Raw genomic sequence first — 16,640 nt, forward strand, 5'->3', positions numbered from 1 at the left:
AAGGCGTCTAAATATATTCAATTACTTTAAAAGATGTCTGCTTTTTTCCAGCCTGAATAGACTTCAGCTTTAGGTTAATTAAATCTTATGTTTCTTGTTGGATAAATAGAAATGCCTCCCCCAAAATGTGGGTACCTTGACTGGGATCAAGCCTTTCTTTAGCCTTCTCTTTCTGAAGGTCATGGAGCAAGTGCTCTGTTTCTGTAACCCAGGATATCTGGTTCCAATCCTGCTTCCTCAGAAATCACTTGAGAGTCTAACATTGTTCTTGAAGTGGAGGTACTAACACTGGACACAGGGCAGAAGTAGCAGTGCAGTCCCCTTTGGCATAGTATTTCTGCTTGCAAGTATGAGAATCCCAGTGATATTTTTTTCTATAGCATTGTGTTGGGAATTTGCACTTGCCTGATGATCCCTGTGGCCCCTAAATCCTTTTGTGACTTGTTGCTTCCTTAGTTAGTGCCACATCAGGTGTGTTTGGCCTTTGGCTCTTCAGTAGAGGACCTTATGTTTGGCTCATTTAAATTGTTTAATGTTTGCTTGAATCTAGCTTACAAATTGATCCAGATTACTGTGTAATAGTAGCCCTTTTGTTATTTGCGCAGTTTTGTATCATGTACAAATGTCTACCAGTGACTTTTTTTTCAGGCCCTTGATAAAAATGCTCTGTAATGCAGTGGCAAGAACTGACTTTCCTAGAACTTCACTAGACTGCAGAAATACTGAATGATGATTCTTTTCTGTTGGGTCCCTACCATGTTTTTGGGTTTTAAAGTACTGCAAAGTAGATTCTGATATCCTTGCTTAAGCAAAATGTTGTGTGATGTAAGTATGTGAGAGCTTGTTACAATGTTACATTCAGCAACCAATATTGTGGTGTCACTGTGTTTTCCCCCAAACAATACGAGATGCATGCGACCAGATCTATTTTTGCCCTGCTGTATTGCTATATTTTGCCCCGTTTTTGCTTTTCCTGGAGTAATTTGCTTTTGGCCACTTAAAAGATGGGGTGATATGGGACTTCGTTCTCATGTAGCGAGGCTATTTGTGCGGTTTTATGATAATAAATCCACATGGAGTGATTACGCTAATTGCACAGTGAATGTGTGGTGTGCAGTGCAAGGAGACTTTGGGCCAGTGGATCTTCTCTTTCCACATGCCAAATATCTCTCCCTCATCCTCTGAGCGTCTACACAAAAGTAGGTGCCTACGGAAACAAACTGGTGGTAGATACAGGAGTAAGAACAGTGAGGAGAGGATGATTTACGGGTAGGGGCAGTAGAGGGACAGAAATCATAGAATGGTTTGGGTTGGAAGGGACCTTAAAGATCATCTAGTTCCACCCCCCCTGCCATGGGCAGGGACCCCTTCCACTAGACCAGGTTGCTCAAAGCCACATCCAGCCTGGCCTTGAACACTTCCAGGGATGGGGCATCCACTGCATCTCTGGGCAACCTGTTCCAGTGCCTCACCACCCTCTCCATGGAGAACTTCTTCCTGATATCTAATCTGAACCTCCCTGCTTTCAACGTAAACCCGTTACCCCTTGTCCTATCACCACAGGCCCTTACAAAAAGTCCCCTCCCAGCTTCCTTGTGTCATTTCTGAGCGATGTTTTCCAAACTCCTTTTTCTGTGGATGTGGTAAGATTGGTCAGTATACCAGGGCATGGGAAAAGCAAAGCACGTGTATTGCTTCATGGTGAATTAAGTGTCTGGTTCTGTTTTTAGGAAGAAGTATCAAAAGGTGCTAGCCAGTGTTGTTGTTATCCAAAAGAACTACCGCGCGTACTTCTGGAAGAAGAGCCTGCTGCGGCTGAAGGCCTCTGCGGTCACCCTGCAGAAGCACTGGCGTGGGCGCCTGGCTCGCAGCCTCTACCAGCACCTGCTGCAGCAGGAGCTCAGGCGGAAGCAGGAGGTGGAGGAGAGGAGGAGGCAAGAAGAGGAAGAACAGATCAGAAGAGAGGAAGAGGAAAGACAATGGCGAGAAGAGGAGGAGCGTAGGAGGAAGCAGGAAGAGGAGGAGGTGAAGGAAAGGTACATGATGGTTTCTTGGTGCTCCTAGTTCCCTGGCACTAAAGCTGCTGAGGTGTGAAAGTGGGGCTCTGGCATGATGGTAACACTGGAACAGCAGTTGCATGGGGGCAGAGTTGGGGTGGATTGTGGGCAGCTCAGAATAGCAGAGTGGAAAAGGAGTGTCCTGCTTCCTTTAGGAAGGCTAATTCTGGTATATTTTTCCCTCTGTTTAGTGTTGTTCTGCTTTGCAATGTACATAGAAGGAGGCAGTTTCACTGATTGGGCAGAGATGCATGATTTTCTCATTGCCTTTGCAGTGGTAAAGGAAGTTTTACCATTTACTGTTCACTGCATGATTACCTACATCCTGTCTAAACTGGGTGTCTCTCTTGATAATCTTTTGTTTTAAGAAGCATAAAACTTCAACTAAGGGACTGTTATATGAGTTTGAACAAATAATCTTGTGACATTTTAAGTTTTTCATAAATAGTTGGTTATGTTTCTTATATGCATTTCTTCTTTGTAACATACTTGTCCCAAAGTTGGATATTGGCAGACTAAGATGTGTGACAAGCATCAGGAAACTCTAAGGTTAGAAACATGTCACAGGGAAAAGAGGTTGCCTGCGGTTTCACTGGGTGATGTATCTGTCAGTGACACCAGTGATGAACAGTTTGGTCAGTGAATTCATTGAACAACTTTGAAGGCTCCATTTTTCAACATGTCAGTTTTCAACAACAGCCTCACCAGCAACATGGAGCTGTGCAAGTTCAGAATGTCAGTAGTTTGCAGCTGTCAAATGCTACAGATGCTTTCTCAGGTCTGAAGTCCTCGTACTAAGTAGAGGTTGTTCTAGCTAGTTTTAGATAAAAGGACCTATTTAGCTTATTCTTCTAGAGTGTGTCTGTCCCTGCCCTCTAGTTCCCAGCCCATGAAAGAGGTGTTGAATCCAGCATCATTGTAAAGAAGTGCCAGTGTTTCTGCAGGTGAACTGCTCATTCTGCTTTCATTTTCTGCTTGATGTGAAAGGGCTTCATTCAGAGTGAGTAGCGGCTCAAGTTGGCTAAATCCTGAACTTCCGTTTGACCTCAAAAATGAGGTGGAAGTCCACAGAAATTGCAAGTCGGCTAATCTGCTGAGAACAAGCAGAAAAACCTGACACACACTTAGAAGGACCAAGTTGCAAACTGAGCTATAACAAACTAAATGTCAGCATGCAGTTACTGTGCATTCACAGTTAGTAAAAGGGAGACATGGAGCAATTTGGTCTGCTGTTCAGCAATGAGAAAGCTGAGGTATTTGATACTATTTTTATTTGTCTTCCCCAGAAGGCTTTGCTGTTGGACACTAACTACAGTTAGCACAGATGTGCAAGAATTCAGAACCTAGCAGGGAAATAAAAGGTTAGAGGATGCTCGGATAATTCAGATTACGAAGAAGTCATCTGAAATTGATGTTTGGGTACTTTGAGGACTGGCTGAAGTAGTTTGAATCAGTAGCTATTCTCTTTCTTCTCCTTTGTGGATAGCAATGGAGTTTCCATAAAACTGGAAAATTCCAAACATAATGAGCCCCTTTTAAAATGGGAAAATGAAGAACGAGGGAATTGCAGACCAGTTGGCCTAACCTCAATTTCAGGAGGATACTGAAACAAATAATCAAACAGTTGTAAATGTGTGATAAAGGAGTTAATATCCAACGTGGATTTCTGAAGAGCAAACAGCATTAAAGTTATCTGCTTCTTTCTTTGATAGCTTATGACATGCCTTGTGGGTAGGGAAAACCCATAGAGGGTAGGTGACTTGACTTCAGGTGGGTCGAAGGTAGGTAAGGGCTTTGACATGTTTTGGCAATTCTCTAAGACACTATAAGGAAAGTGGTTTGGAAGAAAGTAGATGAAACAAGACTGGAGTTTGTGGTTTTACTGCATTGTATATTGCATTTTAATTAGTAAACAATTTTTTTGTTAAATAGGAGAGAACTCTTGAGTGGGATTTGTACATGGTCTGTGCTGGATATGGTATTAGTGCAATGTTTTCATAATAAGTTGGATGAGGAAATACGAGTATCCTTATTAAATCTGCAGGTAAAACCATCTGGTGGGGGCTGTAAGTATATAGCTAGGCAGGATTACAATTCAGATAATCTTGGTAAATTAAAGAGGTGGTCTGGAAAACATAGGATAACATTCAGTACAGACATATGCAGATCTACAGGTAGGGATGATCAAATGCATGGAGAGAGAATGCCTACTTCAACTGCAGGAAGAAGGTCTGGAGGCTGAGCTGAGTATTAGCCACCAGTGTCATACTGTGTGAGAGGAGAAAGCAAATGCTGTCTATAAGCAGTATTGTTTCTGTAAGATGTGGGGTGATTCTTCTGTTCTGCTTGGCACTGGTAAGGCCAAGCTGGGGTGCTGTCCCTAGTTTTGGGCATCATGTTTCAGGAAAAGTGTGGATCAGCTGGAGATGGGTGGAAAGCAGCAAGAAATACCAGAGGTCTAAAATATGTGAGGAACAGTTGCAGAAATCAGTGTGTGGATTGTAGGTGGTATTCCTGATTTGTTTTTAAATGGCTTTGCTTCTTGAACTGTCATATCATTTAAGGCAGTTAACTCATGGCTACTGTTAGAGATCTTCCAGTGGAACCATCTGGATCTCACTTATGTCAGCTTTCATTTATAAACATTTCCTGCATCTTTTTTGAGAGAGAGAGAGTGTAAGAGTGAGAGCTTTAGGGACTTGGTGACTTGCAACTGCGATTTAGAACTTGGCTGGGAAAAGCTGCAGGGCCTGGGAAATAAATATTGTTGCCCTCCTGTTCTGCTTGAAGTTGAATCGTAAATTTAAAAGTTACCACTGCCAGTCTGAGTTAAGCTGCACAGTGGTTGCTACGGGCAGACTCTTCCATCCAGCCACATCCTATCCCTGCTCCCTGTGCATGTGCAGGCATTTGCCTGCCTCCTAGTTCAGTTGCTTGTGGCATCCTCACTGTGGAGAAGCTGGCCATAGTGACAGCTTTCCCTTGGAATACCACCTCTTTGATCTGAGGGAAGATGCAGCACCGTGGGATAGTTTTTTTTCCTCTACTCATGTTTATTAACAAACTCTGACTCTTACAGCCTTTACTAGTAAACTAGGTTTTGCATGCCACTGAGAAGTTACACAAGCTGGAGTACCCAGGTCTTCAGAATAGCAAGTCCTCAGCTTAGTCATTTAACAAAGTACAAAAATTTCATCACTTTTGTGAGCTTTAATATAGTAAAGGCAAAACAAAACACAAATTAAATGCCGTTATTGTAATAATTCTGTTCTGTTTAAAAAACCACAAACACAGTTTCCTGATATCTGTCATTTATGTACGTACAATCTCATTTTTTATCCAGGGACGTAAAGTCCTTCAGAAGATTCTGTTTATATTTATCATGAGTCTAACTGATCTGACTTTCTGTCACTGTTTCCAGTGTCCTTCCTTGTGTGTTCCAACTAATCCAATTTCCTGATAGATCTGAAAGTTAAGTGCATGGAGAAAATCTGTTGTATCCACAAAGGTCATGCCAAGCACAGCGAATTGGATTTTTAACAAATTATAAAAGCTTTTAAATCAGTCTTACAACAGGTACCTTATTTTAACCTTATCCATGGAGGGATGATGTGTCCAGGTAATTCTAAAAGCCTCGTGTAGGAGAACTGGGTCTGTCTCTGACTACCATGTCTTGTTTTTTAATAGAGAAAAGGAGCAACTGAATGCGCTACTCCAGGTGGCTCAGGTAAGTTCAGCAGTTATTCTTTTCATACTTCTTCTCTGAGTATCTCTGAAGGGTCCTGCATTGCCTACGCATTGCCTGGAGCTAATACTGTTGTTGTGGCAACACTGTTAAAAAATGGGCTTTGTTCATTCAAAACCCTGCAGGTGTTTGGTTTTGGCAGAGGTTCGTTGAGTTAACCAGGTGGTTTTTGGTTTTTTTTCAAGGCTCATGTACCAACTTGCAAAGTTCCTATTTGAAAATTTCTGTATTGAACATGCAGCATCCTTTTTTATCTTTACTGCTTGTTATTAAATAATACTGCTTATTACATGACCCTGTGATGTGCTACTCTGTGGCACAGTCTGTTTTGCTGGATTGTTGCCTGTAACAGCAAAAATAAGTGTAGACGGCTGCTGCCATGGCTAAAATAAACCCCTTGTAACTGATCTAATTGTTTGTTGGTACTTGATATATCAAAGAGCAGACCACCTACCCTGAGGTGTGTGAAAACAGCTGTGCATCTTCTTATTTCTCTTCCCAGACCACTTGTTCTGCATTTTCAGGCCAGCTCCATTCAGGAGAAATGACAGATGAGAGTGTAAAAATGCATTTGTCCACAAGTAAGAGTCAAGTAGAGAACAAGCAGCAGGGTAACTGTAAAGAAAACAAGGGTTGTGGCTTAAATGGGCCAATTCATTGGCGACATTGTCATACTCCTATCAGGAAGTACATTAAATCCTTTTGGAATTTATTTTTGCTTTTTCCTGTGTGTGTTTTCAACATCCTCCGTGGAGGGGAGGATGGCTTTATCTTATAGCTAAATGTCAGTGAAAGTTAGCAGTGTCTTCTAAGAAGACAGTGTCTTCTGTCTTCTAATTATTGTGTGCTTGCTAGAAATTTCCTGTCACTTCAGTGTGGAGAATAGAGGAAGACAGAGTCCTTTGCAGCCAGACAGCCATCATCCATCCAGTGATGCTAAAGAATGCTAAGAAATCCTGGGTGGGGTTGGAGTGGATACAGTCCTGCTTCATTGCAAATATCCCTTCCAGACTTACATTCTGATGGTCAGATCCCCAGCCTGTGAAACAATGTAATTCCCAAATGTTTTGATGAAATTCTAGGAAATCATCAGCTCTGAAGTAGGCTATGCGTACGTGTATTCATACATAGCTGCTTTCTCCTATGTGCATGTATTTCAGAAAGAGAGGACAGACTTTCAGAATGCTTTTAGCCAAATGATAGTGTACAGTGGGTTGTAACGTGAGCAGCAGACAGAGAGGCTCTTCTAAAAGATCTCTGATCCCAGTGAGCTACTTCATGCAGTTCAGAAGGAGGTAGGCTGCTGGAAAAGACAGCACCTGAAGACCCCGTCGTTCTACCTTTAGCTTTTACACCATGGGTGATTGTAGTGCTGATCAGAAAAGGAGAGGATGCTTAGAGTCATCTTCTGCAGGTGGGAAGTACAAGGCAAGCACAAGGGGGTAGGAGGAATGAAAGGCCCAGGCAAGGAATTTCTGTGCTGAACATGGAGCATCGTCTTTTATCTCTGTTGCCTGAGCTTATTACATGGCCTTGTGTTGTGCCGCTCTGTGACACAGTCTGTTCAATTTCTTCAACATATAGGTTGAAGAAACTGCTTTAACAGTATTATAAATTCTTTAAGGTGGAAGCAGTAAAGAGTCAGGAGGTAGATATTCCCCTGCAAGAAGAAGAGAGACGTCAGATGGAGGAGATCTTAAGACTGGAGAAGGAGATTGAGAAGTTGCAGCAACAGAAAGAGGATCACATGTCTATCATCTGTGAAAACACCAGGAATGAAATCAATCGGCAGAGAGAAGAAGAGATCCAGAGACTGGAAAAGGAGGCATCTCGGGTTGCGCAGGAGTTCTTGGAGCTTCTGGATTTTGGTCATCTGGATGAAAGTGTGCAGAACTTAGAGCGCTCGCTTTCTAGCGAGGGGACTCTCAACATCGACTGCAGCCTGGTGGCACCCCTAGCTGAAGAAGAAGTGGATGAGGGTTTTCATGCTGATGATGAAGGACGGCCAACTTCCAGTTTGGTGGTTTTGAATCAGCACCGCCCAAGAAGCGGTGATAACTACCCAGAGAAATGTGTGGACACAAGCCTTTCACTTCTCCAAAGGGAAGTGGGAGAGGTGGTCCCTGCTCCAGGGCAACCTGTGGAAAGACCCACTGGCCCCAAGGAGCAGAGCGCCCTGTCTGACCCAGCTGGAAGCATTTACAGTGCTGTCTCAGAGACGCAGAGGAGCAACAGCGGAGAGGTGGGAGAGCCAATTTACACTTCACCCCCAGATGTGGAGTCTGATTATGACCATGAGGAGTTTGATGGTGGTGGAGATGCAGGTAGCGCCTCAGCTGAGCCCCTGAATGGTGAGGAGGGTCTGAGACACTCCCATGGCACCAGTCTGGATTCCAACCGTGGCAGCCTGGACTCGGTAAGAACCCCTCCCTTCACCTTTCTGGACATCAGTAGATACTTTGAACATCCTTCCCTTCTTACTGCATGCCTGCTTCCTCTGAGTATCGTTACTAATACATATTTCTCTCTTACATCAATAATCAGCTTGAAAATAGGGAAGAGGCATGGAGGGGCTGAAGGCCAGAGACTTGTGACTGTCAGGTGTTCCTGGTACACAAGCTAGCACATACGTACCTAGGCTATGCTAGGTGGTTTCCATAGCCATGTATTAACGTAACAGCCTTAGGAAGACTGCAAGCAGGCAACTAGTGTCTTGTAGGTGTGTGTCCTTCCTTGGAGAGGTTTCACAGAAGTAACCTGAGCTTCTAGTGGACAATCACAAGAGGAAATGGGAGAAGCTGGGGTTTGATTTGTTTCCATCACTAAATCTTCTCTTGTTCTAGTCCTGTCACTGAAGCCCAGGGTTTATTTTCAGCTGCTGTGTACCAGTTAAGCTATTCTAAGGCTTGAAGGAATTACTGTGCTGATCTAGGCTGGGTCCCTGTGCACACAACCAAGACCACTGAACCTTTTCCTTCATACCGCAGGGACAGTGACAGGGTAGTAAAGCTGAGCTGTTAGTCTCACACTTGAAGCATCTCAGCTGAGATGCTGCACTAGGCTCTGGATTTCCCGAGTGCCTCAGGCTAATTGCTTCATAGTACCATGATCAATCCCTTACAGAACAGGATGTCAGATAAGCCCACATGAGACTGAGGAGTTCGGGTGTGAAGCCAATGACAGCCATAAAAATGCTTCAGATAATGATGTCCCCGAGAATAGAGACTTGGACTACTAAATATCTTTTAGAAAAAAAATGTTTGGGTTTTTTTTTTGGGAATTCAATTTAGTTTCTTTGCTATTCTTTCCCAATGGCAGATTGTGACCCTTCTTTAAAAGTTTCATGATTTTTCCTGCTTGCATTTCCCTCATGTCAGCTGCCAGCCATCAGAATTTTTTATGAAGTGATCTGCTTGAGTAAAGGTGGGCAGGCACTCACGGATCACTGTCAGGTAATCTTCGAGTCACGAATCATCCTGTCTCAGCCTGGGTCAGCTTCTACCATTCTTCTTAAAATGTAAATAAAAGTGGAGGGTTTTGTTGGGCTTATTTTCAGTAAGACTCATGAAAAATCGGGTTGATAATATGTCACAGCATGAGCTGCAGCTGGATCAAGATCCCATCAGTAGCTGCTGATCCAAGAGTATCTGCTTTTTGAAACTTACAGGCAAGGGAGGGAGAGTGAATGAGTGGAACAGGAATGAGACAAGAGAGGAGTGCACAAGTGTCACAGAGAGGCCAGGAGGGAAAAATGAAGCAATGTGCATCTGAGGAAGGAAAAGGTCTAAGGAGCTGCCTTCATTAGTATTAAATTGCTAGAGCCAATCAAAGCAAGTTGTATTTAAGGTAAAGGAAATAAAAGGGTAATTTGGGATTTTATGTGTGAAGTACTTTCTTATGGCTGAGGGCCACTATCTAGTTGGAGAATAGGGATGAGTAAATACTACACTATTACTTCAGTAATTTAGTTCTTTGCTTTTAGGGTTCAGTTATCCTGGAATGTGCTTTTTTTCCATAGTCAACCCAAACCAAGACATTTCCTTGCTGGGCTTAGATTAGTCCTCCATCTTGGCATGTCTGCCCAAAAAATTAAAAAAAAATCCTTCAAAATGAAAAATTATCTTTTAATCCCATTAAATCAGATTTTGGACTGTGGCCTCTGCCTTGAAACAAGAAGGTTTGTTACTACAGGTAACTGGAGTTTTCTAGCCATGTTCGCTGCCAAATGTCACTCTCCTTTCTGGTATGAAAATTCCATGCTCTGGAGACTCTTGCTTTAGGCATTAATGGGTAAGCTTGTCAAGCCTCTGGTTTTACTGTACTGCTTTTTTTGTAAAGGGACTCTGTGTAGTTTTGCACCTTCTGATCATGTGGCTTCTCTAGCCTTGTTACTTTGCTCCAGTTCTCCTGCGACCAGGAGACAACCCAAGTAGCCTGTATTTCTTCCTTTCTTTTCAGTTTCTGGACAGTGAAGAAGAAGTGGATGTTTACATTGACACAGATGAAGAGTTTTGTAATGGACGAGTCACTATCTTCAATGGCTCAGGACCACCCTATTTTCACAGCTATCTCTACATGAAGGGTAAGTGGCTTTAGCCAAAACCATGGAAGAATGGAATCCAGGAAACCCGCTTTCCTCTGTTTCTCCAGAATCATCATCTTCATCTGCTCATAGTTCTCTTATTTAAAACAAAGAGCTAGGAGGTGAATGCCAGGGAGTTAGACTGCGTGGCTTTGCCACTGAGACCTGATTGTGCCCACTTAGTGTGAGATGAAATTACTCATTTTGAGCAGAACTGAAGGCAATACAAAAATACTTGAGTAGTGCATATATTTCGGTTTTGTGTTTGTTTCATGAGTTTGTTCTATTTTTCCTCTCTCCAAACTTCAGCATAACCTCGTTTTTCTCCCTCAGCTCCTTTGTTTTATATAGGACCTGGTGTGGCAATTAAGTGTCCGTGAAGCAGAATCAGAATAGGAACATGAGCCGTGTTGCACATCTGATGAACTCTTGCTCCCTCGCTTTGCAGGAGGACTCATGAACCCGTGGAGGCGGCGCTGGTGTGTTCTGAAGAACGAGGCCTTCATGTGGTTCCGTACCAAGCAGGAGGCACTGAAGTCAGGCTGGCTCTATAAGAAAGGAGGAGGCATGTCAACACTTTCACGCCGCAACTGGAAACGCCGTTGGTTTGTGCTTCGAGAATCCAAGCTGATGTACTTCGAGAATGACAGTGAGGAAAAGCTGAAGGGGACAATTGATATCAGAACAGCAAAGTGAGTGAAGAAATGAGTCTTCTTGATCCCTAGTATTTGCTCTCTAAATCAGTAGTGTCCAGTGGTGCCAGTTCATTGACCTGTGTCTCCCATAGGGCTGGGAGAATCCAAAACATAAGGGAAAGACAATCAGAGCTTCTAGTTTTACTCTGGAGGGAGTCTGGGATTACTTCATAGTTCCTTCTCCAGTCTTGCATTTCATAATCTGGCAGAACCTCTTTCCAAGCCATGGATGGAGCCAGACCAGGAGGGGCTAGTTAAGTACATACCCCATGCCTTCTCTCCTACCCTGACTCCATCTGTTTCCTGGCTTCTCCAGGCATTTCACAGAGGTAGTATGAAGCTCACAGCAGGGTTTGCATTTGGCAGCATGTACTATGCCTTTTCCTGAGCCCTGAATGCTCTTACAGCCAATTCCTTAGCTCCTGCTGTACGAGAGACTAGTCACCTATTAGCATTACGTGGGCCTGTAAAGTGTGAAAAAGGGTGACACATCCATATTTGTAAACATCCCTCTGTATCAACCTCCCTGTTATCTCTTCTTATATCTAGTCTACTGGTGTCTTGAAGAAAATCCATTCAATGCCTTAAGCTTTGATTTTGTAGTACATTAGCTGTACAGATTTTTTTAAGGGGACCCTAAAGTCTTAATGTGTATTAGAGGAATTTTGTTTTTCTGTTGGACTTACAAACCATCTGAAGCAGTACAGATTTCCCTTCTGTACGGGGAATGGTATGATGTGAGGAAGATTGGCCAGATGGAATTTATACCTGTGAAAGGTTTTCAGTTTTGGCTCTTGTGATTGGCTGTGTTTCAGGGAGATCGTGGACATTCATGAAAAAGAGAATGCCTTGGACATTGTGACAGAAGACAGAGTTTATCACATCGTCGCAGAGTCACCTGAAGATGCCAGGTATAAGAGGGAGTTTTGTTAGGTTTGTTCATTCAGTATGGGTCTGACCCAGCTACTCATGGGAGAGCCTGGAAGACATAATTACTTCCCTTTTGCTGGAGAAAAGAGGAGGCTTTGTTCCAGAGTGTTGTTTTGTGCTTACTGGGAGGTACCACAACCCACTTGGGGACCCTGGGTTGCAGCTGCCGACATGGTGGTTCAGCCTATCAGTCAGTCACAGGACTGCCACCTCCTTAGGAGTCTGTGAGCATGCTGAATTCAAGGGCTACTGCGGGAGACACACACAACCTTAATATAAACTGGAACATCTAATAGCTGATTTATTTATTAAATGGGATCTTGAATCAAACAAAAAGTCTATTCATGCTGTCTGTAAATCATTGCGAGAGCAGCTGGGTTTTATCCAGCAGACAGAGAAAGGGCTGTAGCTTATCAGAGTCTGTAGTGTCATCCGATAAAATCTTCCCAGTGCAAGGCAAACAAATGACTCATGTCCTTCCTTCTTGGCGCCCTGGCCAGACAGTGGGAATCGGTTGTTTAAGGGCAGGTTGGACAACCTGTTCTGGCTGTCCAAAGCCAAGAGGTTACTGTCCCTAGCTGCTCATGTCTTCCCACTCTTACCAAGGCTTCTGCTCTCAGCCCAGCCAGTGTAACTGTTTCTCTGATCTACGTTAATCTGGTTCTGTGGAATTATTTAGGGTCTGTTGTTACTTCTTTTGGGTGTAGAGAGAGGAAGGGAGGAAAGTGTTTGGAAACAAAGAGAAACAGATTAAAGAAACAGCCACGTGAACAAGAAACAGGCAAAGTCAAGGGGCAGTAGCTGACGAAACAGTAATTTCTTAACCCAGAACTTCCACAGCTGGCACAGCCGTGCCCTAAGATAACATTGCTGAATTGCTAGGGCAAGTGTAAACCAAATGTGGCCTCCATTGATGCCATATTAGTCTCTGTTCTGAGGGAGAAGAAAGCACCAACACTTGCACTAGCAAAGGGCAGATAGCAGATGATGTAGTGTCCTCCATGAAGTCTAGATGTTTGCTGACCTCACTGGGAGCTGCAGATAACAGTCTGTTTGTTCTGCAACAGATTAGCCTCCAGATATGTCTGTAAGGAGAAGCCCTTTCACAGACAAATAACTCCAAATTAACTTATAAAAACCCCATGATTATTTGACAGCCATATGACTTTCAAGTTTACAAGCAGATCAGAGAGAGATGAGTTAAGAAGGCTCCCAGGCATCCCTAGGACTCTAGTCCAGGAAGATTCCCAACTGACTGCCTTTACAACTGCTGTATGCCCTTCTCAGTCTGCTGGAGTGTGGAGCAGTTACTCTCCCTGGTAAGGCCGCTGCCTGCTTACCGTTCCTTGAATATCAAGTAGAAAACTGGATTTTGCAGGAGCAGCTGTCAGTGGGTTGGAGAACGTGCACAGAATTTTCATGGATAAATAAGGAGGAAGGAAGACATTAGAGTCTGGTATGATCAGCCCAAGAGATATTTTGTAGCACAGTCCTCAGGAAATTGTGAATGAAGAAATTTTCCCACGGGCAGCTGTCCAGGTTCCTTGATCGCAGTCTAGAGCTTCACTACCCAAACGCTAACGTTGCGTCTCTTTTGATTGCCAGCGGTTGGTTTAATGTCCTGAGCCGAGTGCACAGCGCTACAGCACAGCAGCTGAGGGAAATGCAGGATGAACAGGCCAATCCAAAGAATGCTGTGGTGAGTTACTGTGCAACCAGCCTGCGGGCATGCTGACAGCCCTCTGTGCTTAACTGTGCATGTTTTTCCAGCACTTGCAGCGCTGTAGTTTATGAGCAGAAACTTACAAACTACTTATGAACTACTTGTAAGAAAGTTGGACAATTATAAAGAAACAACAAAGCTGGTAGAAAAGAGGGTAAGCAGTGGGGAACGTGGTGGTTAGGCACCAATAGCTCCCTCTGGTTTGAGGGGAAGAGGGGGACTGCACAGATACAATGTCTTTGGACGGCATTATGGGACTAGTCGGGGTCATAGTTACTCTGGCAGAAGATCTGCTGTTGGGAAGAACAATGTATTTGTGTATGTTGCTAGTACTGAGGTATCAGTAAAGGTTATTTCAGACCTTCATGATGGTCTCTTGTAGCTCTTTTTCCTCCAGTCCTGTGGAGCCCTTGCACATGTTCTTACGCTGTTCAGGGAGCAAGGATGACTCACTCATGCCTTTCTCGTATGTTCATTCAAATTCAGAAGAATGTTTTCAGTTCCAATCCTATTTACGAAGGAGAATGTCTGTAATTTAAGGTGCAATCAATTCCTGTTATCTGTGTCTTTCTCACTGTGCAGGGAACCCTGGATGTTGGGCTTATTGACTCTGTCTGTGCCTCGGACAATCCTGATAGGTAGGTATTGCAATCTGATCGTCTCTTAGATCAGAAACTCTCCAACATTTTTGTGGTAGGTCCAGGTTTTCTGTGGGGTTGCCATCTGTTTAAAATCAGAACAATTTATCTCCAAACAAATAAACATAACTGGAGTCCTTAGCTTGTTTCAAGCTGTGTCACTTCACAGGCATGAAGTTCTCTCATGTATTTTCTTTGAGTGAAAGTTTCCCCGTTCCTTCCTAAAAGTGGAAACAGCATAATCTCGATGTCCAGAAATTACAGTCTTGCCTATTACTAACACTGAACAAAAATTTCCATTGAAAGCAGCAATTCCAGTTTTTCAACAGCATAATTTTGAGTTAATCTTGTAAATTTAGAGGAAAGAAACAGCATAGTGGAAGAATAATGGATGAATTAGAAATCTGTACTCCAAATCTTTGCAGTGCAGCAGAGCACAGACCTTTAGTTCACAGATTATGGGACATCTCATATCACTTTACGTTAACATTTAATTGTTTCCCACAGTGTTAACAGGTTCAGACTACAGTGCTGAAGTAAAATGTTAGCTATGAAGTTATTTACCTCTGTGGTCTATTTTTTTTCCTCACACAGGTTGTCGGGACTTTGGGATTACTATATTAGAAAATGCATATCTCAGTAGCAAACAAGATTTCGTTGATCACAGTGCTTTAGCCAGTTCTCAGCCGGCGCTCCTGGTAGTTAGTCTGTGTACCAGTAAAAACAGTAAGCTGAACAGTCAAAATTTGTTCATGCACCCACTGAGGTACACTGTTCTGGAGCATCAGTGTTTGAATCAGTGTTAAATTCTGAGCAAAATGCATGTTTTTCAACCAAGGATTATATGCAGTTTGTTTTTTATCTTCCATAGGTATATGCAATGGCCAGGCAGTTGCTTGATTGGTACCTTTTGCTTCATACGTGCTTTCTAGTTTTCAGTTTCTCTGTCTTCTCATAGAAATCCATGTTTGCTTTCAAATCTCTCTGAGTTTATCCTCTTGGAATCGGTCATATTTTTATTTTCCCATTTTCCTGTACAGCATCAATTCTGTGCAGAATTGTGAATATTCTTTTTGTAAGACAATTTTTTTTTCTGTTCCAAGAGGAGGACAAAGTCATCTAAGAGCAACATACAGATTTTTCCTCTATTTTGTCAGGATCAGCTCATTAAAACCAGTCTCAAACCCATTTTAGCTGACCCTGCTGAGACCTACGTTTGCGACTGCGTCGCTGTTGTTAAGAACCACAAGGAGAATGGCTGCACTAGCTCAGCCCCATCAGAGGGTAAAACAAAGTCCTTTGAGTACGAAGCCAGGACATTTTACAGCTGGTCATTAGATAATTAATGTTTTGTTGGTCTTTGGAAGTAGCTTTTGAAAGATGGTTAATTCCATTTATCTGGTCTCTGCATTCATCAGTTTGCAGACCAGCTGCACAGGAGGTGCTTTTAAATGTTTCTACACTTTTCTAGTTTGAATTCAGAAAATCTCTCTGCATTGTTTGTGGGAAAGCAGACAACATGGCTTTGGGTTTGCTGTGAGTTGAGGTATTTGTATGGTTATGGCCAAGCGTAATGCTTTGATTTTCTGGCAGACCGAATTCTTTTGTGATCATCACGGCAAATCGGGTCATTCACTGCAACAGCGACACTCCTGAGGAGATGCATCACTGGATCTCTCTGCTGCAGAAACCAAAAGGCGAATCCAAGGTTGATGGCCAGGAATTCCTTGTGAGAGGTAAAAGGAAATGCATGCAATTATGACATGTGAAACTCATCTTCCATTTATAATCTGAGGGGGAAGGTTTGATTGGAACTAATCAATCTAGAGTTTAGCTGTTCCCCAAAAACAATCATTCGCTGCTCCTCAGCACTTTCCTGCCCAGTTTGCTGTGTCCTAGCTCTTACTTGATTCCATGTCAGGTGGATTCAGAAGGTTAAAGCTGGAAATATGGAAAACTCCAGACCCCACCTGGGGTACTGTATCCAGTTGTGGAGTCCTTACTATAAGAAGGATATAGACCGGTTGGGGCAAGTCCAGATGAGGCCACAAAGATGCTCAGAGGGCTGGAGCACCTCTCCCATGATGAAAGAATTGGGAGAATTCTCTCCCATGAGAGAATTGAGCTTGTTCAGCCTGGAGAAGAGAAGGCTCTGGGGAGACCTTATTGTACCTGAAGGGGCCTACAAGGAAGCTGGGGGGGACTTTTTAGAAGGGCCTGTAGTGACAGGACAAGGGGGAATGGGTTTAAATTGAAAGTGGGGAGGGTTA

At 43.3% G+C, this 16,640-nt stretch overlaps 1 protein-coding gene across 1 annotated transcript in view; it reads left to right on the forward strand.

The window, feature by feature from the left end:
- The window catches only part of LOC104506581 (unconventional myosin-X-like), a gene marked incomplete at its 5' end in the record, with an annotated part of 32,758 nt that overhangs the window by 3,007 nt on the left and 13,111 nt on the right, over positions 1 to 16,640 (forward strand). The window contains 9 exons of the mRNA XM_010147570.1: positions 1,731 to 2,036; positions 5,745 to 5,784; positions 7,427 to 8,218; positions 10,261 to 10,384; positions 10,833 to 11,076; positions 11,895 to 11,990; positions 13,615 to 13,708; positions 14,315 to 14,370; positions 15,964 to 16,106. Of these exons, the coding sequence (XP_010145872.1) occupies positions 1,731 to 2,036; positions 5,745 to 5,784; positions 7,427 to 8,218; positions 10,261 to 10,384; positions 10,833 to 11,076; positions 11,895 to 11,990; positions 13,615 to 13,708; positions 14,315 to 14,370; positions 15,964 to 16,106 (1,895 nt within the window). The remainder of the gene's footprint in view (positions 1 to 1,730; positions 2,037 to 5,744; positions 5,785 to 7,426; positions 8,219 to 10,260; positions 10,385 to 10,832; positions 11,077 to 11,894; positions 11,991 to 13,614; positions 13,709 to 14,314; positions 14,371 to 15,963; positions 16,107 to 16,640) is intronic.

The sequence above is a fragment of the Eurypyga helias genome, unplaced genomic scaffold (assembly GCF_000690775.1).
Source record: "Eurypyga helias isolate BGI_N326 unplaced genomic scaffold, ASM69077v1 scaffold6662, whole genome shotgun sequence".
In the NCBI taxonomy this organism is placed as follows: domain Eukaryota; kingdom Metazoa; phylum Chordata; class Aves; order Eurypygiformes; family Eurypygidae; genus Eurypyga; species Eurypyga helias.